This window comes from Chiloscyllium plagiosum, chromosome 39, assembly GCF_004010195.1.
Source record: "Chiloscyllium plagiosum isolate BGI_BamShark_2017 chromosome 39, ASM401019v2, whole genome shotgun sequence".
Taxonomy (NCBI): Eukaryota; Metazoa; Chordata; class Chondrichthyes; order Orectolobiformes; family Hemiscylliidae; genus Chiloscyllium; species Chiloscyllium plagiosum.
The window spans coordinates 22,677,162-22,702,851 of record NC_057748.1 but is presented as its reverse complement, the minus strand read 5'-3'; the positions used below and the strand labels follow the sequence as shown (position 1 = coordinate 22,702,851).

General features: G+C 41.7%; 1 protein-coding gene across 1 annotated transcript in view; it reads right to left on the bottom strand.

Moving 5' to 3' along the window:
* dmc1 (DNA meiotic recombinase 1) overlaps nucleotides 1-25,690 on the bottom strand; it is a 179,127-nt gene that overhangs the window by 69,746 nt on the left and 83,691 nt on the right. The window contains exon 10 of the mRNA XM_043679281.1: nucleotides 2,854-2,945. Within this exon, the coding sequence (XP_043535216.1) occupies nucleotides 2,854-2,945 (92 nt within the window). The remainder of the gene's footprint in view (nucleotides 1-2,853; nucleotides 2,946-25,690) is intronic.

The following is a 25,690-nucleotide window of genomic DNA, read 5'->3' as shown; positions in this document are numbered from 1 at the left end:
ACAAAATAGGAGCAGCAGGCCATTCAGCCCTTTGAGCCTGCTCTGTCATTCAATCTGATCATGGCAGATCATCCAATTCTGTACCCTGTTCTTGCTTTATCCCACACCCTTTCATCCCCTTTGCTTAAAGAACTATATGTAACTCCTTTTTAAAAGTATTCAATGCTTTTGCCTCAACTACTTCTGTGGAGAAAACTTCAAAGGCTCACCACTCTCTGCATGAAGACATTTCTCCTCATCTCAGTGCCAAATAGGCTAGCTCATACCCTTGGACTGTGAGCCCTGGTTCTGGACTCCCTAGTCATCAGGTATATACTTCCTGCGCCTACCCTGTCCAGTCAAATTGCATGTTGACCAGGAAGCAATTTCATGATTCTGCAGCCCGCCCTGTTCCATTTGGCTCACATGCAAAAAGAGGCAGAAATCCAGAGGCTGAAAAGTGAAGGAATGATCAAACCAGTACAGTTTGTGGAATGGGCGGGATCAGTCATACCAATTGTGAACCTGGTCTTTGTGAGGATTTGAAACAAACGGTAAACCGCTTTTCGCAGTTGGATAAATACCATTCTCTCGTACAGAGGACTGACACGAAAAGGTGGTGGTGGGGCTGTCCTTCATGAAGTTGGACAAGAGCCATATGTACCTGCAAATGTGTTTAGATGAGGATTCCTGAAGTATGCTACAATTGATACCCATAAGGGTTTGTACCAATCTATGAGACTGCCATTTGGGGTATCATCAGTCGGTGCTATTTTTCAGCAGATAATGGAGAACATTTTATAAGGTCACCCCAGGTCACCAGTTATCTGGATGAGGTGTTTATAACAGGGAAGATCAACAAAGAGCACTTAGAAAACGTAGACATAGTCCTTAGGCATTTCTCCAAGGTGGGCATACACCTTAGATAGGAAAAATGTGTTCCAGGCACCCCAAGTCTAAGGTGTTAGCACATTATGATCCCAAGCGAGATCTGGTGCTGACATGCAATGCCTCCCCGTATGGTATCAGGATAGTATTGGTTCACAGATGGCCCAATGGACAGGAACACCCAATAGCGTATACTTCCTGAACTTTGACTGATGCAGAGCGCAAATATGCCCAGATAGAGAAGGAAGGTTTGGCAGTCATCTTTGGTGTGAGAAAATTACACCAATATTTATGGAATATGTAAATTTGTAACAGTAACAGATCAGAAACCCTGCTAGGGCTACTCAAAGAGGACAAGCCCATAGCTTGAGGTCGAATTCAGCAATGGGACCTCATTCTAAGTGCTTACAATTACAAGGTAAAATACCATCCAGGAGATCAAGTAGCAAATGCAAATGCCTTGAGCCGCATCCAACTGGCAGATACCACGTTGGTTGCACTGCCACCGAAAGTGTCCGTTCAGAAAATCAGATTCTCTAAGTATGGAAACAGGCCATTCGGCCCAAAAAGCCCATACTGACCCTCTGAAGAGCAATACACCCAGACCTACTCCTCTCCCTACCCTACCTTTACCCCTGACTAATGAACCTAACACTATGGACAATTTAGCATGGCCAATTAACCTGACATCTTTGGATTGTGGAAGGAAACCGGAGAACCCAGACGAAACCCATGCAGACACGGAAGAATGTGCAAACTCCACACAGACAGTCACCCAAGGTTGGAATTGAACCCGGGCTCCTGGCGCTGTGAGGCAGCAGTGCTAACCACTGAGCCACTGTGCCGTCCCACTGTCCGTTCTGATTTTAAACTTTCTGGATATATCTGAAAATATCAGACTGTGGACACTAGAAGATCTGATCCTCATAAAACTAAAACAGCCAGTAGGGATGGGGGAAACAAAAAGGACATCACAACCAGAATTAAAACGTTTTGAGACCCGGCAAGATCAGATCACCATAGAGGACAGCATTTTATTATGGGGAGCAACAGTGATTGCCACAAGCGAATATCACTGCCAGATACTGGCTGAATTTCACCAGGGTCATCCAGGGGTGTCCAAAATGAAGATGTTGGTGAGAAGTTATGTCAGGTGGCTAGGACTGGATGCTGACATAGCTGCCCAGTGTGCCAATGAGGCCAAATATTACTGCCAACAAATCCTCCAAATTCATTGGAATAGCTGGGTAAACCCTGGACATGGTTACACTTCGACTGTGGCACCCCTTTCATGGGCACAATGTTCTTAGTTGTTCTGGATGCCCACTCAAAGTGGTTGGATGTGCACAAAGTTCATTCGTTAAACAACAATAAAAAAGCTGTGAGCATCTTTTTCAATACATGGGCATGGCCAGTTCACCTACCTGCACAAATTTGGATTGTGGGAGGAAACCGGAGCACTCAGAGGAAACCCACGCAGACACGGGGAGAACATGCAAACTCCACACAGATCATTGCCCGAAGCTTGAATCAAACCTGGGTCCCTGTGGGGTGAGGCAGCAGTGCTAACCACTGAGCCACCGTGTTGCCCTTAATCTTTGAAGATGCATAGTAGGTTAATAAAACAAATGGGATGTTGGGCTTAAACATAGACATAAAGGACAGAAGCCAGGAAGTTATATTAAATATATACCAAACACTTCTTTGACTTCAGCTGCAGTGTTATCACCAAATCTGGGAACAATGCTTTAGGATGTGAAGACTTTGGAGAGGATACAGAAGAGATTTACCAGGATGTGTTCAACGATGAGGGATTATGCAGATAAACTGAAGAAGCTGGGGTTATTCTTTTTAGAGTAGAGAAGGCTAAGAGGACACTGAGTCTGTACATAAAACGAAAGCTTTCCTGTATCTTAAGCCATATTACTAAGTTCAAGAACATCTGACACTTCTAATTTCTACACAAATGTACAAGTGTGTCCTTACTGGTATAGGCACGAGCATAAAGAACATTATCCAGCACTGCATCTGGATCCACGTGAAAGCGATCAGCAATCCCTCGCAGTCTATCTGGACGGCTATATGAGGTTAAGGATTTTGGGTCTATTAACTGGATATATATTGGATATCACGCAGGTACACATCCACTACATATATTCCTCAGGCATTAACTATTTAAACAATAGTACCCACAGACATTATTTTATAAAAACAAACACACAGGACCACGCGAGCTATTGGAAGACAATAATCTCAATATTTCAGAAACACCCAACTATAATATGGGTTCTCAAATGGGTTCATACAATCATAATTGCCCAGGTAATTTGGATGAAAACCTGAGCAGAATGTTGGTGTTCAATGTTAATATTCTAACTTACATGGTGAACCTAATTTAAATATTAGGAGTAATTTTCAGGTGTCAGGGAAATTGCTGATTCAGAGCTTGCTTAGCAAGAACAGTCATGTTGCTGCAGGATTAAAGGCCCATAAGGAGACTAAAGTAATGGGCATTCAGAGCAGAGTGCACTGGATTGTACATTATATTTGTGAAGTCAACAAGAGAATAGAGAGTACTTAAGTTCTTGGGTGTAGATGTGGACATTGCATTAATCCAGGAGTTTGCACATCTTTGATGGAGGAGAGCTGGAAAACATGCTATAAACTAATAAACATTTATTGGTTATTTACAAGGTCAACTGTTACAAGATCTCATCAGAGTCTTTCTAAGTTTCTAGCATCACTGATATTGCACTCTAATGTTTATCACAATAATTATTAACCTTTAACACTAGACCTCCTCCAATCCTTTCATTCTACTCATAATATACGTTTTATTTTATTCCTATTCCCACCATCACTCTGGACCTCCCAACAAAATCAACGTTTGACCCATTGAGTCAGAAGAAAGGATGGTGTGCTAATTTAACTAATCTTCAACATCATATCCTTGGTTCTTTTACAGGAGGAGCATGGGCATTCTGCAGACTGTGAATAGTCTGATGAGGTGGTTTGGGCATCTTCTCTTGATCTGGGCCATCGATCCAGGCCTGCAAAGGTTGATTTTTGTTAGACGTCAATACAAATCTGTTGCATTGGAGGATGCTGTGGTCAATTTTAATGAAGAACAAGGATGAATCAAAGGGCTCAGAACTCAGCCAGGTTAGTTCTGATTCCAGATCCAGATAGAGGCCCAAGGGTGGAATGTTGGCAGTTCTTAATCCTTATAGCACTGGCTAAAGCTCATAACCTGGATTGAATAGTTGTAATCCTCTGCCAGACGCTGACCATGTCGATTTATGTGACAACTAGGGCTCTTCTAGGGCGGTAGTAGTGTCCTAACTCTTGAGCCAGGAAGCTTAGGCTCAGATCCCAACCACTCCAGAGGTGTACAATAATATGAGCAGGCTGATTAGAAAAATAAGTGATAACTGATTAGAGAATATGCAGGAGACTCAGGAGCTGAGTACAAAATATCCAAACTATTAAGAACTCTGAGGGAGTTAGATCATTGTGCAAACGTGTGGACCACTTTTTAAATTAGATCATGTCTATGTTGTTGTTTTTCTTTAACAGGGTCGTGAACCTTACAGACATTGTTTGGCATCTCCACTGATGTGTGGGTGTTGAGGCAAATTGGTGAAACATACAAAACCATACTTTGAAGCATTTATTAAGAACAGTGAGCCATTATCCTGAATGACAATGTCGAGGACGCAAAAATGAGACAAAAATCACTAAGTATAGCAAGAACTGTGGAGATAGTTGTCAATGACATATAGAAAGTTTTTATCCCTGAAGGTGAATAGATCCATCCATAAGCACTCCATGGGCAAGATGATGGCAGAAAAGTTCCTTGTGGTCTTGCCTATTGAGACTCATATTGAACAGCTGGAGCCATGCCTTCAATGGCCTTTCAAATATCAGGATATCAAATAGAGTTGCAGGTCCATGCTTCACACTTGGTAATGCTCTGGTTTCCCCAGTATATGTGTTGAAGAACATCCAAGCTGAAGACCCTATGAATAACAAAGTAGTCATTGTAAACTTACTTATAGTTCACTTACAAAGCTAAGGTGATGCTGTTGCTTGAAATATAGCTTTAGTGAGAATTTGTGGTTCAGTATTCCTGAATTTGTGTGCATTCAGAGTTGTCTTCTTGAGATGTATGATTTCCAATCTTTGAGCAGTTGCTGGGAGTAACTTGGTTGTCGAAGAGGCATAGCATTCTATATCTTCTTCAAAGGAGGCATAATTCTGTGAAGGCTCCCCAAAAGAGTGCACAATAAAGCATCAGCTGTGGTCTGGGATTTATCCTAGATGCATCAAATGCACATTTGTCACAAATAGAACCTCTGGAGGCTTGAGGTGCCATCTTTACCAGTTCTTATTAAGGAGGTTCTAAATGCGTATTTTACAAGTTTCTGGTGAATTTAAGACTGAGGATATAATTTTAGAACTTTGCAGATGCTCATAGGGCATGCAAGGACCGCTTTCTCATTGACAATGTAGCAATGTTCAGTATCTGCTTGTCTCCTGGCAGCATAGTAGACTGGTCAAATAGTGAGACTTAATTTGAAGTAAAAAATGCTCCTCAATTTAAGGAAGAGATATCTTCAATAACAGTGGGCAATTCCAGTTCTTAGTGGCCAAGATTTGATGTGGCTGTGTGCTTGATTATGTTAAAGTTTTATTGGTGTGTAAGATAGAAAATACGCGCAGGAGTAGGCATGGGTGGCACAGTGCTTAGCACTGCTGTCTCAAAGTGCCAGAGACCTGGGTTCAATTCCTGCCTCAGGCAACTATCTGTGTGGAGTTTGCACATTCTCCCCCCCCCCCCCGTCTGCGAGGGTTTCCTCTGGGTGCTCCGGTTTCCTCCCACAGCCCAAAAATGTGCAGGGTAGGTGAATTGGCCATGCTAAATTGCTCATAATGTTAGGTGAAGGGGTAAATGTAGGGGAATGGGGGTCTGGCTGGTTTGCTCTTCGGAGGGTCAGTGTGGACTTGTTGGGCCGAAGGGCCTGTTTCCACACTGTAATCTAATCATTCAGCCCTTCGAGTCTGCACCACCATTCAATACGATCATGCAATCTCAGTAACTTTCTCCCCATACCTCTTGATCCCTTTAGCCACAAGTGCCATGCCAGCTCCCTCTTGCATATATCGAGTGAACTGATCCCAACAGCTTCCTGTGGGAGAAAATTCCTCAGGTTTACAACTCTCTGAGTGAAGAAATTCTTCCTCATCTTAGTCCTGAATGGGTTACTCCTTATTCTTAGACAGTGACCCCAAGGTTCTGGACATCCCGAATATCAGGAATATTCTTCCCACATCCAGCCTATTCAGTCCCCTCAGCATTTTCTATGTTTTTATGAGATCCCCCCCCATCATTCTTCTAAAGTCCAGTGAGTACAAGCCCCGTCGATCCAGTCTGTCTTCATATTTCAGTCCTGTCACCTCGGGAATCTGTCCGGTAAACCATCTCTTCCTCAGGGCTTTTGTCCGAAATGTCGATATTCCTGCTCCTCGGATGCTGCCTGACCTGCTGTGCCTTTCCAGCACCACACTCTCGACTCTAATCTCCAGCATCTGCAGTCCTCACTTTCCTTCAATAGCAAGAATATCCTCAAACTCGGAGACCAAAGCTGCACACAAAATTCAAGGTGTGGCCTCACCAAGGCCCTGTATAACTGCAGCAAGACATCCTCACTCCGACACACCAATCCTCTCACTATGAAGGCCAGCATGCCATTAGCTTTCCTCCCTGCCTGCTCCACCTGCATGTCAGCCTTCAGTGACTATTCCACCATGACCCAGATCATATTGCAACTCACCTTTTCCTAAACTGCCACCATTCAGATAATAACTGCCTTCCTGTTTTTGCCACCAAAGTGGGTAACCTCACATTTATCCACATTATATTGCGTTTGCCAAATATTGGCCCACTCAGCCAGTCTGTCCAAGTCACCCTGCAGCCTCCTAGCATCCTCCTCACAGCACACATTGCCACCCAGCTTAGTGTCATCTGCACATTTGGAGATACTGCATTCAATTCCTTAATTCAAATCATTAATATGTATTTGTGAACAGCTGGGGTCCCAGCATTCTATCCCACTTGTCACTGCCTGCTAGTCTGAAAAGGATCCATTTATTCCAATTTTCTACTTCCTGTCTGCTAACCAGATCTCTATCCATATCAATACATTACTTCTGATACCATGAGCTTTAATTTTCCATGCTAATCTCTCACGTGGAACCTTGTCAAAAGTCTTTTGAAAGTCCAGATACCCAACATTTACTGATTCACCCTCGTCCCCTACACTGGTCACATCCTCAAAAAATTCCAGAAGATTTGTCAAACGTGATTTCCTTTCAATGAATCCATGCTGAGTAGGACCGATTCAGTCATCGCTTTCCAAATGTAACCATTATAAGCCTGGTCCTGTTTTAAAGGCTATCTCAGAGGTTTGCTGATGTGCAGCAAATTGGGCAGAAAGTTGCTCAACTGGTTAACCATTGCCATAAAGTGTTGTATTTCAGTCACATTTAGGGGCAGCAGAAAATTTTTAATGGTTGCTGTTTATTTTGAAATCTCCCTAGAATCCTGAGACATTGACAATGTGATTCAGAAAGTTGATAGCAAATTTGAAAAACTTATTTGTAGTTTAGTTTGAACCTGAGACCTGCAGGTGTTGCAGAACTGCCTGTGTTCTGGTGTCCTGCTCTGTCATAGTGTGATCATGGATGAACATGTCATTCATATGACTGATAATCTCAATGAATTCAATCCAGATAAATGGAATTCAATCTGGATAAATGTGAGGTATTGCACTTGGACAGGAAAAACAAGGCAAGGGAATATATGAATGGGAAGTACTGAGGATCAGGGGAACACCAGTAACACCAGTCCCTTATGGTATCAGGACAGGTAGATAAAGTGGTTAAGAGCTTATATGATATGTTGGCCTTTATTAGGAAAGACATAGAACTTAATAGCAAGAAGGTTATGCTGGAACTGTTGGTTAGGCCAAGCTTGAGTATTATGTGCAGTTTTGAAATCTGCATTACAGCAGGGATGCGATAACACTGGAGAGGATGCAGAGGAGATTTATCAGGATGTTGCCTGGGCTGGAGAGTTCCGTTGTGAAAAGAGATTGGTTACTGGGGTGGTTTTCCTTAGAGCAGAAAATATTGACGGGACATGTTTGGGATGTATAAAATTATAAGAAGCGTAGATAGGGCAGATAGTTGTATTGTTGGACTTAAAAATACCTTTCAACAAGATCTGTTGCATCTGAGGATGCTGTGGTCAAGTTTAATGAAGAACAAGGATGAACCAAAGGACTCAGAACTCAGCCAGGTTAGTTCTGATCCCAAATCCAGATAGAGGTCCAAGGGTAGAACGTTGGCAGTTCTTACTCCTTATGGCACCGACTAAAGTACCAAATGGCTGTCTTTTGCATTATAACAATTCTATGATTTTGTGAAGGTGATGTGGTAAGCTGTTTATAGATTATCTAGTCTAGTGAACAGTTTAAGGAATTTTCTCGAGCACATGATGTGTACCTTGATTGACTAGCTCATCTATCTTATAAGTAAGCAATTAGTCTATGTAAGTTCTGCAGCTCATTTGGGAGGGTTATTGATTGTAGATTATATAGAGGATTTCAGAAATGTTTCGTCCTCTATGACAAAGAGCAGCACTTATCTGGCCTTCTATATCTTGAATGTGCCCTGAACCATGGAATAATGTGGTGGTGTTCTGACCAGCCCCTGAGTGAGGTTCCCCAACTTGTTATTGTTTCAGATAGGACACTCCAAATTGTTAGGATCCAGGGTGAAAATAAGTGAACTGGTTCCCCATGTTTATTCACCCATTCCTACAGTTTATCACAACAATGTTAGTTTATAAAAGATCTCTTGCCATGTGGTCACCTTTCTTCTAGATCAAAATGAACTCATGGTTTAAAAGAAGCCTATTTAACCAGGCTTTCTGGAATGAACAAAGAGATGAGTTTATTAATTCTAAACACAAAACACAGGTTAAAAATATGAGAATCCAAAAAGATAAGAAAAAACAGATCAGTATCTGATTTGTTCTTGAAGAATAGATATGAAGACATTATGGCCATTATAGGCTGGCAACAGTAGTACTGATATGGGCAATTGATAGGTCAATTTCGAGGTTCTTTGTTTTAGAGTCAATTAAAATTCCTTTTGAACTGGCAACTAGCACTCAGGGGGAACAGCAATCTTCCCCTTTTGTTTTAACTGCAGTGCAGTGATGTTTCAATTGTTGTTCTCAAAGCTGTGACCCTCACAGCACATTAGAACATTTGGCCAATGACATACAAATTGGTGTTGCAGTCAATTTTTAACATTTGTTTTGTTTCTCCAGGAGGTGGCTTTCTGCTGAGAGAGCTTTAGGTTGAAACTTTATTGCTGGAACAGCACAGCAGGTCAGGCAGCATCCAGGGAACAGGAGATTCGACGTTTCGGGCACAGGCCCTTCTTCAGGAATTCCTGAAGAAGGACCTGTGCCCGAAACGTCGAATCTCCTTTTCCCTGGATGCTGCCTGACCTGCTGTGCTGTTCCAGCAATAAAGTTTCAACTTTGATCTCCAGCATCTGCAGACCTCACTTTCTCCGCTGAGAGAGCTTTAGTCATTCCCGCCACTATCTTTTCTTGTTAAGTCTCTTCCTTGAAGTTTCTCTGACTCTTTACAAGTGCATCCTTTCATTGGCTTCACATGGGGCTTTACCAAATGGTTATTGAATGTACACTCAATAGTTTTTTCTTTATCTGTAGCATTTCCTTTTTATAAAAGAAAACACATTTTGGAATTAAAATTTTAAGAATACTTCAGGATTCTGGTCTATTGTCATAATAGGTAGATAGCTGGAGGAATCCAGGTTTAAGCCTTCATGGTCGAAGATGCCAGTAACATATCAGGATTCCAAGACAGTTAGAGGTGAGTGTAGTGACCATTATGAAGAAGGTGGTGCTGGGAGAGCTGAAAGGTGTATAAATCACCTGGACTGGACCAGGGTTCTGAAGGATATTGTGGAGGAATTGGTGGTTATCTTTCAGGAATCAGGAAGACCCCCAGAAAACTGGAAAATGGCTAATATAGGGGAGAAATGGTTAGCGTGACCTCAGTTATTGGTAAGATTTTAGAGCCTATTATTAAGGATGAGATTGCAGAATACTTGGAAATACTAAAATAGAGCTGAGTGGGCATGGCTTTGTTAAGGACTGATCATGTCTACAAATCTGTTAGAAGTCTTTGAAGAGGTTTTCTAGCAAGTTAGGCAAAGGAGGAGCAGTGACATACACCACAAAACTGATCCTTTAGTCCAACTCGTCTATGCCAACCAGGTTTCACAAACTAAAACTAGTCCCATTTGCCCATGCTTGGCTCAAGTCCGGCTAAACCTTTCCTATTAATGTACCTGTCCAAATGTCTTTTAAATACTGTATCTGCATCTACCTCTTCCTCTGACCGTTCATTCCACATACAAACTACACTGTGTGAAAAGGTTGCCCTGCAAGTCCTTTTTGAATCTTTCCCCTCTCACCTTGAAATTATGCCCTCTAGTTTTGAAATCCCCTACTTTAGGGAAAATACCTTTGCTCTTCACCTTATCTATGCTTCCCATGACTTTATAAGCCCTTATAAGGTCACCCCTCAACCTACTATGTTCCAGGGAAAAAATGTCCCAGCCTCTCCTTATAACTCAAACCCTCCAGTCCCAGTAACTTCCTCTTATTCATTTTGATCGTGGCATAACATCCAACCCTGTTCCTGCTTTTTCCCCATATCCTTTGATCCCTTTAGTTCTAAGAACTGAAGCTGCATCTTTATTGAAAGTTTAAAATATTTTGGCCTCAGCAGTTTCCTGTGGCAGAGAATTCCACACGATCATCACTCTCTGGATGAATAAATTCCTCCTCATCTCCTAAAAGGCTAATCTCTTACTCCTAAAAGGCTAATCTCTTATCCTTAGACTGTGACCCCTGGTTCCGGACTCATCAATCAGCAAGAACACCTTTCCTGCATCTACCCTATCTAATCCTGTTAGAACTTAATGGGTTTCAATGAGATCTCCACTCAATATTCCAAATTCTAGTGAATTTACTTTGAACCAATCCAATCTCTCCTTATGCATCAATTAGGCCACCACAGAAACCAGTCTGGTAAACCTTTATTGCACTTCCTCTATCCTTCCTCAGAGGAGACCAAAACTGCACACAATACTCCAGGTGTGATTTTACCAATGCGCTGTACAGTTGCATCAAGACATCCCTGCCTCATTATGCAAATTGCCTTGGTATGAGGGCCAACATACTATTTTCCTTCTTCACCGCATACAGCACCTAATAAGGTTGCCATTGCTAAATCCAGGAGAATTCAGGAGAAATGATGGCGGTCAGAATGGGAGAACAGTGGTAATGGGGTCCTCAATATCTGAATTCAAACATGAAGAACAAACTCATAAATCCAGGTCTTTTTATGTGAGAAAGTGCTGATATTTCTAACCAGGAATCATTGACATCTATTGTGGGGCTACGTCTCCCACTGTTTGATTCAGTGTTAAACAGTGCACTGTTTTTGGCCCCTCAGTCTCTGATGAGGGCTATCGAGGATTTAAGATTATCCATGGGTTTTGAATAAATGACTTTGTGGAATGGGAACAGACCTGAAATTCCTTAATATATTCCTCTCTCTGATACAGTAAGTAGCAGGGAGGGGAGATGCAAGTAAAGTTGGGGGGGGGGGGGGGGGGGGGTGAAACCAGTGCAATAATTAACACTATCTTTAAAAAAAGAATTCACTTGTGGAAAAGGCACCATGGGATTTATTACCTGTCCCTACTTTGCCATTTGAAGGTGGTGGCAAGTTGCCTTCTGCTGTTCATGTGGCACTTAAAATGATTGAGGGTCTTAAAGAGAAATACACGGGATTAGTGTAAAAGTTTAAGGACAAGGAGCAGGCAATTTTCTTTTTAATAAGCTTATTGTCAGTATGATCAATTTAGATTAGATTGGATTCTCTACAGTGTGGAAACAGGCCCTTTGGCCCAACTAGTCCACACTGACCCTCCGAAGAGTAACCCACCCAGACCCATTCCCCCTAACTAATGCACCTAACTCTACAGGCAATTTAGCATGACCAATTCACCTGATCTGCACATCTTTGGACTGTGGGAGGAAACCCACGCAGACACGGGGAGAATGTGCAAACTCCACACAGACAGTTGCTCAAGGCTGGATTAGAACCTGCGTCCCTGGTGCTGTGAGGTAGCAGTGCTAACCACTGAGCAACCGTGCTGCCCCAATTTGGGAGGGGAAGGGGCAAGATCCAGAAGAGATTTACAAGAATGAGCCAAGGAATGAAGGGTTTGTCATTTGAGGGTCGGTTGGGGATGGTAGATCTGTACATTGGAGTGTAGTGAAATGGAGGAGGATGGAAAAATCTGATTGAAATTTACAGAATACTGAAAGGCCTGAATAGTGTGGACATGGAGGAGATGTTTCCACTGGTAGAAGAGTCTAGGACCTGAGGGCACAGCTTCAGAGTTAAGCAACAACCCTTTAGAACGGAGAAGGAATTTCTTCAGCCAGATGGTGGTGATTTTGTGGAACTCATTGGCACAGAAGGTTGTGGAAGCCAAGCCATTGAGTATTTTTAGGACAGAGATAGAAGGAAATCAAAAGCAAAAGGTATAAGGTAGGAGAATGAGTTTGAAAAACATATCAGCCATGACTGAAAGGCAGAGCAAACTTGATGGGTGAATGGCCTAATTCTGTTCCTAAAGCTTATAATATAAGGAGGGGTGTGGTGTCAGAGAGAATTATATGTATCCAATTTAAAAGATGTCCGTGGCCATTAATTCTTATTTCAGCTTTTGGGCTTAAAAAAATGTGATTGATACAAGGGATTTCTAGAGTTTTCAAAGCTGTGTTTCGGAAGAGGTCTGTCGTTAAATTTTCAGCTTGGAGCTGAAAGCTTTCTGTCACAGCAGATTGAAAATGCCCCTCCTATTGCAACAATGACACTCTCCATTAGAATTATAAGGATGTAGTGTTTATGTGATTACTTCCCAATGCAATGGAGACATCTGACAATGGCTGCAGCCACCATGTCTCTTCCAACTCTGCTTGTTGGCAGGCATTCTGTCATATCCCCGAAGAACTGATAGCCAATAATAGTGATTTTGAAAGGATTCAACATTTGCTGCAGAACTTTAGTTGGCTGGGTTGAACTTTTTCTGGTGTGAACTTGTATCATATTTTAAAGTAGATCTTTAAACTAAAGATGATACAAAGGCAGTAGTTTCTTATCAAAAGGTCTTCAGCCATGTTACTGATTGCATATAGTGTAATCTTGACCTGATCATGTTGGTGCATTTGCAGTTGAAGAGGTGACACCATTTGATCCAACGTACAGCCTGGCAATGCATGGTCCAGTGGATCAGGAAAGAGTAATCTCTCTCCATGTTGCAGCAAATCTATTTTCAATTGCTGTGTGACCCCAGTGGCAATTCAGTGCTGCTTTGGGTAATTCACAAATGTATTCCACTGCCCATTTTTTGGCTTTCCCATCACTTCTTGGTATCAATGAGGATTGTAAGGAAATAGTTTGCAGACCGTGACCATCATGCATTAATACTATGGCTTGGGTTTTCCACGTCTTTGGTGGAAAACAGCAAAAAAGTCATGCTGTTACAAACTAGTGAACAGATATTACATGCATACAAGATATGATCTTGTTTGTAAGGTAAAAAGTTGCAGAGTTCATTAGAATCTTTCTCAGGTTCCAGCCATATGTAATCGAGAATCATGTAATATCACTAAGGATTCACTCTAATAATTAGTATAAAAGCTATTAAAATCCCTTCAAAAATTAGACTGAGGACAGAAGCCAGGCCCTCTTGATCAGTGCCCTGCAGATTCCATATAATTATATTCAAGAACATATTCATGACTTCTCTGAGGAAGAATTGGTTAAATGATTTTGAGATTAAAGAAGATGAGTGTTGTCAGCCGTAACAAAAATGTTTGACACAGAGCTCTTCTGTTCATGGTAACTGTATTAAAGTGCATGAAATATCCAGGAGGTGGCATAGCATTCTCAGGAAACTAAGAACACAAAGAAAACAATTGTCTTCATGGCACAATTCCAAAGAGTGTGCATGAATGGAAGGACCTCAAAATACATGTGCATCAATGTCTGAAGTAGAAAGGCCATGTTAAGAGTGTAGTTACCAAAACAAATAAGACATATTGAGTCTTATATGGAGAATCTGAATACAAAAGCAGGTAAGTCTACTGAACTTTTCTAAAGATCTGTTCAGGCCCCAACTGGAGTATTACAGATTGCTCTGGTCATCTTTAGGACATATTTGAGGTTCCCTGAGGAGGTATAAAAAGTATTTAAGCAATTATTACCAACTTTAGCGCAGGTTAGATTGGAAAAGCTGGGATTTACCCTGGAGCAAAAGATTTTGGTATCCCTGCGCTATTCCTACCATGCAAGAGGCTGCATTCATCATGGAATCACTTTGTTGGACTATGCTAAAATGGATAATATGTTAGACTAAGGTTACAGATTGTGGTTGAATATGATTCTGTTGCTGTGGTCCATATTGCTTTATGGATGTCCAGTTTTGAGTTGCTAGATCTGTTCAAAATCAATCTGCTTTAACACAGTGAAAGTATTACAATTATTCCAATCAGTAGTTGCACTCTTCTTCCCACACCCCCTGCCCCCCCCAGCATTGACTGATTTTTCCAGGGCTAGCTGATGCCATACTCTGTCAAATGCTGCCCTGTCAAGGGAAGTCATTCTCACTACAGTACGGACATGAGCGTTTATCCTTGTTTGGAAGATGGCTATAGTGAGGTCAGGAGCCAAGAGACAGAACCCAAACTGAGCACCAGTAAACATGTTATTACTTTGCAAATAGCTAATCTATGATTTAAACTAAATATTCTTTGCTCATAAACCTCCACTCTCACGTAGACAAAGTTCAGGGATATTTTATAAAATAATCGTAATTTGTCAGTTCAATTAAAGTGACAAACTATTGGTGCTAAGCCTTCATGTAATCCTTGAATAATAACTGATCACAGGCATGTAACTGTATATCTAATGTCAAAGTCAGCGGTGAATGCAAATAGATGCAGACTTCCAAAAGTATTTACTCATTTCTTACAGATGGGGATTCTTTATTCAGAACATTCAACAATTCTTTAACTCGATAGAAACCTAGACAGCAGCCATTCCTGATGCTTCCAACATCACTTTGCACCTACCAAAACCAGTCAGAACTAGTTTTCTTCTTAAATCAATATTCTCGATGGTTGGCTGACTTGCATCAGTCATCTCTTTACTGACCAGCTCAACATCCAATCAGCTGGCAGCCCATGGCATTACAACACTCTGTGCCAATTCATCTCCAGTCTTCCTTAGATTAGTAATTAAGTGGCATTATCTCCAGGCCAGTCACCAACAGCAAACATCTGGCAAACTCTTTTTAAAACACGCAGCTGTTCAAAGTTCATGTTAGATCCACCAAAAAAAAGAAATTGTGATTGCATTGTAAAGACACTCGCTAAGATGGATTCATACCTTATTCCACAACTAGAAAATTTCATTGATACAATTGATAGTAAGTCATGCTGATCTAAAATTGATATGTTAAAAAGACACCTGCAGGCACCATTGACAAGGGCTAAGGAAATTTCCACTTTTGTCACACCAAAATCTTTTAATTCATTCGTGGGACGTGAGCATCACTGTCTGGACAGCATTTATTGCCCATCTTTCATTGCCCTTGAGGTGGTGGTGGTGGTGAGCTACCTTCTTGAACAGCTGCAGTCCACCTGTTATGGGTTGACCTACAATGCTGTTAGGGAGAAAATTCCAGGATTTTGATCCAGCAACAGTGAAGGAACAGTGATATCTCTCCAACTCAGGATGGTGAGTGGCCTAGAATTATAGAGTGCAGAAGAGACCCTTCTGCTTAGAGTCTGCACCAACACGTGAGAAACACTTGACCTTCAACCTAATCCCATCTATCAGCACTTGGTCCATGGCCTTCAATGTTATAGCATGCCAAGTGCTCATCCAGGTACCTTTTCATGGATGTGAGATAATTCACCTCTACCATCTTTCCTGGCAGTGCATTCCAGATTGTCACCACCCTCTGGTGAAGATTATCTAAGAGTACAAAGAAATCTTGATCAGTTGGATCATAGGCTGAAGAGCAGCAGGTGAAGTTTAATTTGGATAAATATGAGGTATTACATTTTGTTAAAACAAAGATAAGACTTATTTGATCAAAAGTTGGGTCTTGGGCAGTAGTGAAGAACAGAGAGATGTAGGGATTAAGATTCATAATTCTTTGAAGTTTGCATCACATATAGATAGGGTAGTTAAGAAAATGTTTATAATGCTTGCCTTCATTGCTCAGATCTTTGAGTATATGGGTTTGAGCAGTATGTTGAGGTTAGACAGGGTGTTGATGAGGCCTCTTCTGGAGTACTGTGTCCAGTTCTGGTCGCCCTGGTATAGGAAGGATATTATTAAACTAGAGAGGAGTCAGAAGAGATTGACCAGGATGTTGTCAGGAACGAAGGGCTTGAGATATAAGGAGAGGCTGATTAGGCTGGGACTTCTTTTACTGGAGCATAGGAGGTTGAGAGGTTTATAAAATGAGGGGTATAGATAAGCTGAAGGGCAGGTGTTTTTCCCACCCCACCCCTCCCCCAAGTGTTGCGAAGTTGGGGAGACTACTTGTAGATTAGGAGGCAGGAAGTTAGAATTTGGTATTTGTAAAGTACATTTGGGGAGGGGCGCAGGAGCATTGTATGATCCCTTTAAAAGGTCATGTGCTTTTGCTGTGCTTAGCGGTTATGAAGGTGTAAAAGTGTACTGAAACTTTAAGAGAGTGAAGGATTTAGCATGCACACAGAGTGTTGGAGAATTTACAAAGTAACATTTGGTCTAGCAGCCACCATTGGCTGAGTTGTGATGAGACAAAAACAAATTCAAATTTAGCCAATCAGTTTAAATTATACCCCACAATACCAACCCCTAAACAAATTTGAATTTAGTATATTGACAATATTAAAAACCAATGAAACAATCCAATGCTTTGGGGTATAATATCAGGAAAAAATGAACAGATGAGGGGAGAATTGCCAAGCCACCAGCACGTACAGACTGCCTGAAACACAGCTCTCTTTGAGGTTCCTTTATCTATCAATGACCTGTGAAACAGAAATCCCTAAGAAGAAGGATTGAAGACACAGGAAGGTACAACGAGAAAATTCAATAGTGACAAAGTTTTGAAATTTGAATTTTTGCTAAATCTTAATTGGGGGTTTCATCAGACTTTTGGATAGTTCTTTGCCTCTCAAATTTTAACAGATTACAGCACACATGAAATCATTTCTGTGTTGCAAGTTTAAATTAGTGGGGGGGTTACTCCGTGCCATAACATTTGTGACAACATAGGTAAAAACAATGACTGCAGATGCTGGAAACCAGATTCTGGATTAGTGGTGCTGGAAGAGCACAGCAGTTCAGGCAACATAGGACCAATCCTATTGTAAGAAATAGATATGTCATCAGAGATATAAAAGAAAGACAAAGACCCCAGAACTAGCAACCATGCACCAGAGCTAACAGCCCTCTTCTCTCAAGACAGAATTGCTGGCTCCCAGAGCCTTCACTATGTCTTAGAGAAAACACCGTCTAAATAAGATGCTGATACCAGACTGGGGACTCTTGTTGGGATTGGGACAGATTTGAACAAATTGAGGGGCGGCACAGTGGCTAGCACTGCAGCCTCACAGCGCCAGGAACCTGGGTTCAATTCCCACCTCAGTGGAGTTTGCACATTCTCCCCGTGTCTGTGTGGGTTTCCTCCGGGTGCTCCAGTTTCCTCCCACAATCCAAAGATGTGCAGGTTAGGTGAATTAGCCATGCTAAATTGCCTGTAGGGTTAGGTGTATTTAGTCAGGGGTAATTATAGGGGAATATGTCTGGGTGGGTTGCTCTTCGGAGGGTCGGTGTGGACTTGTTGGGCCGAAGGGCCTGTTTCCACACTGTATGGAATCTAATCTAAAAATAACAACAGTACCAATGGCACAACTAGTTCATATTCCTGACAGAAGAATCGATGAAAAGGCACAGAATATTCCAGAAGACATGCAATCTGGTTGTAAGTTTGAGAGACTAAGTTTTTTCTTTCTTTATGGATGGTACTTGTATTTACTGAAACAGCATACCATTAGAATCTTACTTTATTTGGGGATAGTTAGTAGTTAGAGATTTATTTGATTGGTTAATAGCTTAGTTAATTTGTTCACTGTTAGAGTTAGATAAATAATCTTTTACTTATTGATTTTAAGTGAGTCTCAGGGATTTATTTTATTTAACCACTAGAAGCTGCTGAAAAACAGGTTACACCACTGTTCACACCCCTTTTACAGACTATAGGGCAAGGCACCCCTCTTTGGGTATTTCGGTTTTAGTTCTCGGGGGAGGGAGGTCATCCTCCGCTTATAACAGATTGGGGACTCTTGTTAAGATTTGGGCAGATTTGAAAAGATTGAGGGTATAAAAGGTTCCAGTAGACTTAAACAGACTAGGGGACTAGTGTCCTATACCTTTAAATAAAATGTACGTGGGAAGTGGAAAATCTGTTTAATTTCAGTTACTTGTTGTTAGTTAAATCAAAAGTGGGGAAATAACTCTTAACATTGCTAAAGAGGTTCTGGGGTCAAAGATGCTTCCCAAATTTGCCAAGTTTAGAAAGACAGAAAATTAGTGTACAGGCTAAAATTGGGTTTAACTAGGGAGAATAGGAAAGCTGAAATTGTAATGGAGTTAGCCAAGCATTTAGATACATCAGAGAAGCAGTCCAGTGCAGTGGAAACAGAAAAAATTAAATTTCAAATGAGACAATTGGAGTCAGAAGATAAGGAAAAGGAACTGAAACAGTTTTAATTATGGTTAAAATGCAGAGGAAAAAGAAAAGAATCACTCTGGCAGAACAAAAAGAAAAGGACAGGAAGGCCCTAGTAGAGAAAGGGAAAGAATGTTCAAGTTGGAAAAGTGAAGTTGGAACTTGAAGCAAAAAACAATGTGAAAGTTCAAGATGGAGTGATGAGCAAACCCATCGTAGCCAACAGCCAGGGAGGGATATATACAAATATGTCTAAATATTAACAAAATTTGATGAAAAAGTTGTAGAAGCCTTTTTCATTTCATTTGAGAAATTGGCTATACAGATGAACTGGACAGAGAATGTATTGGTAATATTAATTCAGACCAAGTTGGTAGACACGGCTAGTGAAGTATTTGTAGAGGTGTCAGGAGAATCTGAAGAGGTTAAAAATGTCTATTTTGACAGGCTACAAATTGGTACCAAAAGCCTATAGACAATAGTTCAGTAATTTAAGAAAGGAAACCGGTCAGACTTATATTGTGTTTGAAAGAATTCAAGACAGCAACTTAGGTAGAGGTATGAGGGCATTAAAGATAGAAAAGACATATGAGGCTCTTAAGAGATTATTCTGCTGGAGGAGTTTAAAAACTCACTTCCAAAAGTGATAAGAACTCATGAAAGGATATTGGAGTGGGAGGAGGAGGATCCAGTTGTTGTGGTCCATGTTGGGACTAACAACATAGGCAAAGCTAGGGTAGAGGACCTGTTTGGGGATTATCAAGCACTAGGAAGGAAATTGAAGTACAGGTCCTCAAGGGTCATAATCTCCGGATTACTGCCTGAGCCACATGCCAATTGGCATAGGGGTAAGAAGGTTAGGGAAGTAAACATGTGGCTAAGGAATTGGTGTGGGAAAGAGGGATTCGATTTCATGGGGCATTGGAATCAGTTTTGGAACTGGAGGATCTGTATCGTTGGGACCGTCTCCACCTGAACCAATCTGGATCCAGTCTTCTAGCGAAAAGGACAAGTAGTCTGTAGGTCTTTAAACTTCTGAGTCGGTGAGAAGATAAAGCGAAAGCGACAGGGACTGTGGAGTTAAATGGAAAGATAAGCAGTAGGATAGCAGGATAGGGACGGCACGGTGGTACAGTGGTTAGCACTGCTGCCTCACAGCGCCAGAGACCCGGGTTCAATTCCCGTCTCAGGCAAGTGACTGTGTGGCGTTTGCACGTTCTCCCCGTGTCTGTGTGGGTTTCCTCCGGGTGCTCCAGTTTCCTCCCACAGTCCAAAGATGTGCAGGTCAGGTGAATTGGCCATGCTAAATTGCCCGTAGTGTTAGGTAAGGGGTAAATGTAGGGGTATGGGTGGGTTGCGCTTCAGCGGGGCGGTGTGGACTTGTTGGGCCGAAGGGCCTGTTTCCACACTGTAAGTAATCTAATCTAATCTAATGTGTGCAGGTCGGTTTAAGCTCAAGGTAGACTAGGAACACAGCAAAAAGGAAGGATTACCTTAGGACATCTTATGATTTCCATTATCTCTAATAGTGATAAGAAAGTTAGCATTAAGGCACTTTACTTGAATGCTCGTAGTATTTGTAACAAAGTAGATAAATTAATGGCACAAATCATCATGAATGATTATGATGTGGTAGGCATCACAGAGACGTGGTTGCAGGGGGTTCAGGACTGGCAGTTAAACATCCAAGGATTTACAACTTATTGAAAAGACAGGGAGGTGGGCAGAGGGGCAGTTACCTTGTTAGTTAAGAATGAAATTAAACCTATGGCACTGAATGACATAGGGTTAGATGATGTGGAGTCTGTGTGGGTGGAGTTGAGAAACCATAAAAGCAAAACAAAACCATAATGGGAATTATGTACAGACCTCCAACCAGTGGTCAGGACCAGAGTACAAGATGTACCGGGAAACAGATGTCAGAAAGGCAATGTCACAGTGATCATGGGGGACTTCAATATGTAGGTGGACAGGGTGAATAATGTTGCCACTGCATCCAAAGAAAGGGAATTCATGGAGTGCTTACAGGAAGGCTTTCTGGAACTGCTCGTGATGGACCCCACGAGGGAGCAAGCTATTCTGGACTTAGTGCTACGTAATAAGCCAGACTTTATACAAGATCTTAAAGTAAGGGAACACTTAGGAGGCAGCAATCATAATATGGTAGAGTTCAATCTGCAGTTTTAAAGAGAGAAGGCAAAATCGGATGCAATGGTATTACAGTTAAATAAAGGAAATTGCAGGAGCATGAGAGAGGAACTGACAAAAATCAACTAGAAGCAGAGCCTAGCAGGGAAGACAGTTGAGCAACAATGGCAGGAGTTTCTGGGTGTAATTGAGGACATAGTACGAGGTTCATCCCAAAGAAAAGATAGATTATCCGGTGAGGTTAGACAGCCATGGCTGACAAAGGAAGTCAGGAAATGTATCAAAGAAAAAGAGAGTTTGCACATTCTCTCCGTGTCTGCGTGGGTTTCCTCCAGGTGCTCCGGTTTCCTCCCACAGTCCAAAGGTGTGCAGGGCAAGTGAATTGGCCATGCTAAATTGCCCATAGTGTTAGGTGCATTAGTCAGGGTAAATGTAGGGGAATGGGTCTGGGTGGGTTGCTCTTCGGAGGGTACGTGTGGACTTGTTCAGCCGAAAGGCCTGTTTCCACACTGTAGGTAATCTAATCTAATCATAAAGGAGACAAGAGCATTGGGAAATCAGAATATTGGGAAGACTACAAAACAGAAGATAACAAAGAGAGAAATAGGGAAGGAGAGGATCAATATTAAAGTAGGCTAGCCAGTAATATTAGGAATGATAGTAAAAAATTATTTTAATACATAAGAAACAAACGTGAGGCAACAGTAGACATTGGGTCGCTCCAAATTGATGCTGGAAGGCTAGTGATGGGAGATAAGGAAATAGCTGAAGAACTTAATAAGTACTTTGTGTCAGTCTTCACAGTGGAAGACCTGAATAATATCCCAATAATTAAGGAGAGTCAGGGGGCAGAGTTGAGTATGGTAGCCGTTACAAAAGAGAAAATGCTATAAAAACTAAAAAGTGATAAATCTCCTGACCCCGATGGGCTACATCCTAGAGTTCTGAGAGAGGTGGCTGAGGAAATAGCGAAGACGTTGGTTGTGATCTTTCAAAGGTCACTAGAGTCAGGGGAAGTCCCAGACAATTGGAAAATTGTTGTTGTCACCTCCTTGTTCAATAAAGGTTCAAGACAAACAATGGAAAATTATAGGTCGATTAGCCTAACCTCAGTTGTTGGTAAAATTCTAGAATTCATCGTTAAGGATGAGATTTCTAAATTCTTGGAAGTGCAGGGTCGGATTAGATCAAGTCAGCATCGAGTTAGTAAGGGGAGGTCATGCCTGACAAACCTGTTAGTATTCTTTGAAGAGCTGACAAGTAGGTTAGATCAGGGACACCCAGAGGATGTTATCTATCTCAACTTCCAAAAGGCCTTTATAAGGTGCCTCATGGGAGGCTGCTGAGTAAGCTGAGAGCCCATGGTGTTTGAGGTGAGCTACTGGCATGGTTTGAGGATTGGCTGGGATAAAAGGTTCTTTTTCAGTTTGGCAGCCTGTGACAATTGGTGTCCTGCAGGGTTAAGTGTTGGGGCTGCAGCTGTTCACTTTAATGATCTGGATGAAGGGACTGGGGCATTTTGGCAAAGTTTGCTGATGTTACGAAGTTAGGTGGGCAGGCAAGTAGTACTGAGGAGGTGGGGATGCTGCAGAAAGATTTAAACAGTTTAGGAGTGGTGCAGAAAATGACTGATGAAATTCAACGTGAGCAAATGCGAGGTCTTGCGCTTTGGAAAAAAAATACAGGATTGGACTATTTTCTAAACGGTGAGAAAATTCATAAAGCCAAAATAAAAGGAATCTGGGAGTGTTAGTCCAGGATTCTCTGAAGGTTGATTTGCAGGTTGAGTCCGTGATTAAGAGTGCAAATATAATGTTCGAGGAGAAAGTGAGGACTGCAGATGCTGGAGATCAGAGCTGAAAATGTGTTGCTGGAAAAGCGCAGCAGGTCAGGCAGCATCCAAGGAACAGGAGAATCGACGTTTCGGGCAAAAGCCTGAAGAAGGGCTTATGCCCGAAATGTCGATTCTCCTGTTCCTTGGATGCTGCCTGACCTGCTGCGCTTTTCCAGCAACACATTTTCAGCTGCAAATATAATGTTGTCATTTATCTCAAGAGGGTTGGAATATAAAAGCAGCAATATGCTTCTGAGATTTTGTAAAGCTCTAGTTAGGCCCCATTTGGAATACCGTATGCAATTTTGGGCCCCACACCTCCGGAAGGACATACTAGCACTGCAGCATGTCCAGCGGAGATGGACACGCTGCACCCCTTGGATGGTAAGCCAAACACAAGATGAATGGCTGAAGATCCTGGGATTGTATTCATTAGAGTTTAGAAGATTGAGGGGTGATTTGGTAGAAACTTACAAGATAATGCATGGCTTATTGATGGATGCTGGGAAGTTGTTTCCATTAGGCTGGGACCCATGGGCACAACCTTAGAATTAGAGGGGGTCAATTTAGAATGGAAATGAGGAGACATTTCTTCAGCCAGACAGTGGTGGGCCTGTGGAATTCATTGCCACTGAGCGCAGTGGAGGCTGGGACATTAAACATCTTCAAGGCAGAGATTGATAAATTCTTGATCTCGCAAGGAATTAAGGGCTACAGGGAGAGTTCGGGTAAGTGGAGTTGAAATGCCCATCAGCCATGATTAAATGGCGGAGTGAACTCGATGGGCCAAATGGCCTCCCTTCCACTCCAATTTCTTATGGTCTTATGTTGAGGAACAGAAAGTTAAATTAGCGAGAAGAGCTGCAGAGATGGCAGATGAGTACGCATTAGTGCATAAATTGAAATCTAGCTTCAGACAGCAATTCCATTCCGTGAGGGATAGCATTTGGGAAACCAGGAGATCCTTCAACGTAAAACAAAAAATAAATCACACTAGGAACAGTTTACCACATGTGAAAAAAGAAACCCAAGAGGGTAGAAAAGAGGTGAAAGACCTCATGTGTTTTCACTGCAATGAGGTGAGACACAAAGTCACAATACTGGTGGTTTAGGAAGGCACAGGAAAAAAGATGTGGTAAAGCAGGCTGAACCAGTGGGATTACTTAAGGTAGTGAAGGAAATCCCAAGAAAAAAATCGAGGAACTGCAGGAGAGTGTAAAGCCTAGTCACGAGCTGGATAGCAAGATTGTGCCCAATCTTTTCAAAGACTTCATCTGTGGGGTAAGATTTACCCAGGTAGAACAGGTCGAGTAGGTAAAGAAGTTAAAATGTTGAGAGATATAGGAGCTAGTCTTACTCTAATTGTAAGAGATGAAAATATCTGGACTCCTTCTGAAATAATGCCTGTGAGAGTGGTAATCTGTGGAGTAAATGGAGAGAGGAGTAGTGTTCCCCTGTGTGAGGAAAGGCTAGAAAGTCCAATCAAGACTGGGGATATGATGTAAAAATTGGCTGTTCCAGGAATATAGTTTATTCATAGAAATAATAAAGCTGGATCACAGATGGAAGTGATGCCCATTGTAGTGGAAAAGACAAACTAAAACCAGGGAACTGATGAGTTAAAGGAAAAATACCCTGGAATTTTTCCGAACTAGGTGGTGTCAAGATCCCACAGCCTTAAGTTGAAACAAGGAAGGAAAACAATAGGAAAAGATTTGTTTTGAGGTCCAGTTAGCTGACACTCTGATGAGATGGTAAAGCGAAAACCTAAGCAGGGAGAGGATCAGATAGAGGTGTTTCGTTCTGAAAGATTAATGGAATTACATCTAAGAAATGAGACAATAAAGCCTGCACAGAAAAGGAATCTGTGTATTCCAGAATTCTAATACCTTAAGGAGAAAACCTTAAGGTGGAAATGGAGATCATGGCAGGTTAGTGCAGGTGAGAAGTGGGCAGAAGTTCACCAGATTGTGTAACCACTAGAATACTGACAGTAAGTATTGCAGGTAGCAGACCAACTACCTGTAGGAAGTCACTGAGGAGTGAGGAAGACTCAGGCTAAGATACAGGAGCATTTTTACTGGCCTGGGTTACCTAAAGAATTGTGCTGTATCTGTCATGCGTGCCAGATGTTAGAAAAACCACAGGCAGTAATAAAACCAGTACATTTGATGCCAATTCATGCATTTGAAGAACCTTTTACATGGGTTATAATTGAATACATAGGTTCCCTCCCTAAAACCAAAGGTGGGAACCAATATTTGCTAATTGTAATGGATGTGTCTTCCAGGTTTCCGGAGACAATTCCCTTACAGAATGTCAAGGCTAAAAATGTACTGGAGGAGTTGCTTTCTTTACCCATTATGGAATACTCAATGAGATCCAGTCAGACCAAGGGTTCAGTTTTACTGTCCCAATTATTTAAGGAAGTCATAGATAGTTTAAGCATCAAACACTTCACATCAAGTGCATACCATTCTGAATCCCAGGAAGCATAGGAAAGATGGCATCAGACCCTAAAGACAGGTGTTGAGGGCTTATTGCCAAGATCATCTAAATGATTAGGATAAAGGTATCCCATTTATATTATTTGCTATTAGAGATTCTCCAAATGAATCGACTGAGTTTACTCCATTGAATTGATATTTGGACATGAAGTCAGAGGGTCTTTAAAATTAATTTAAGGAAGGTTGATAGGTCCAAAGTCAGAGATCTCACAGTTGTGTTATGTATCTGAGGTGAGAGACAGATTAAACAGAGTAGGTGAATTCGCTAGATAACATTTGAAGGTGGATACTCTCGACACGGTTGCCCTTGGGCAGGCACGAGGGGACCAATTTTGGTGTCGAGATGGGACAA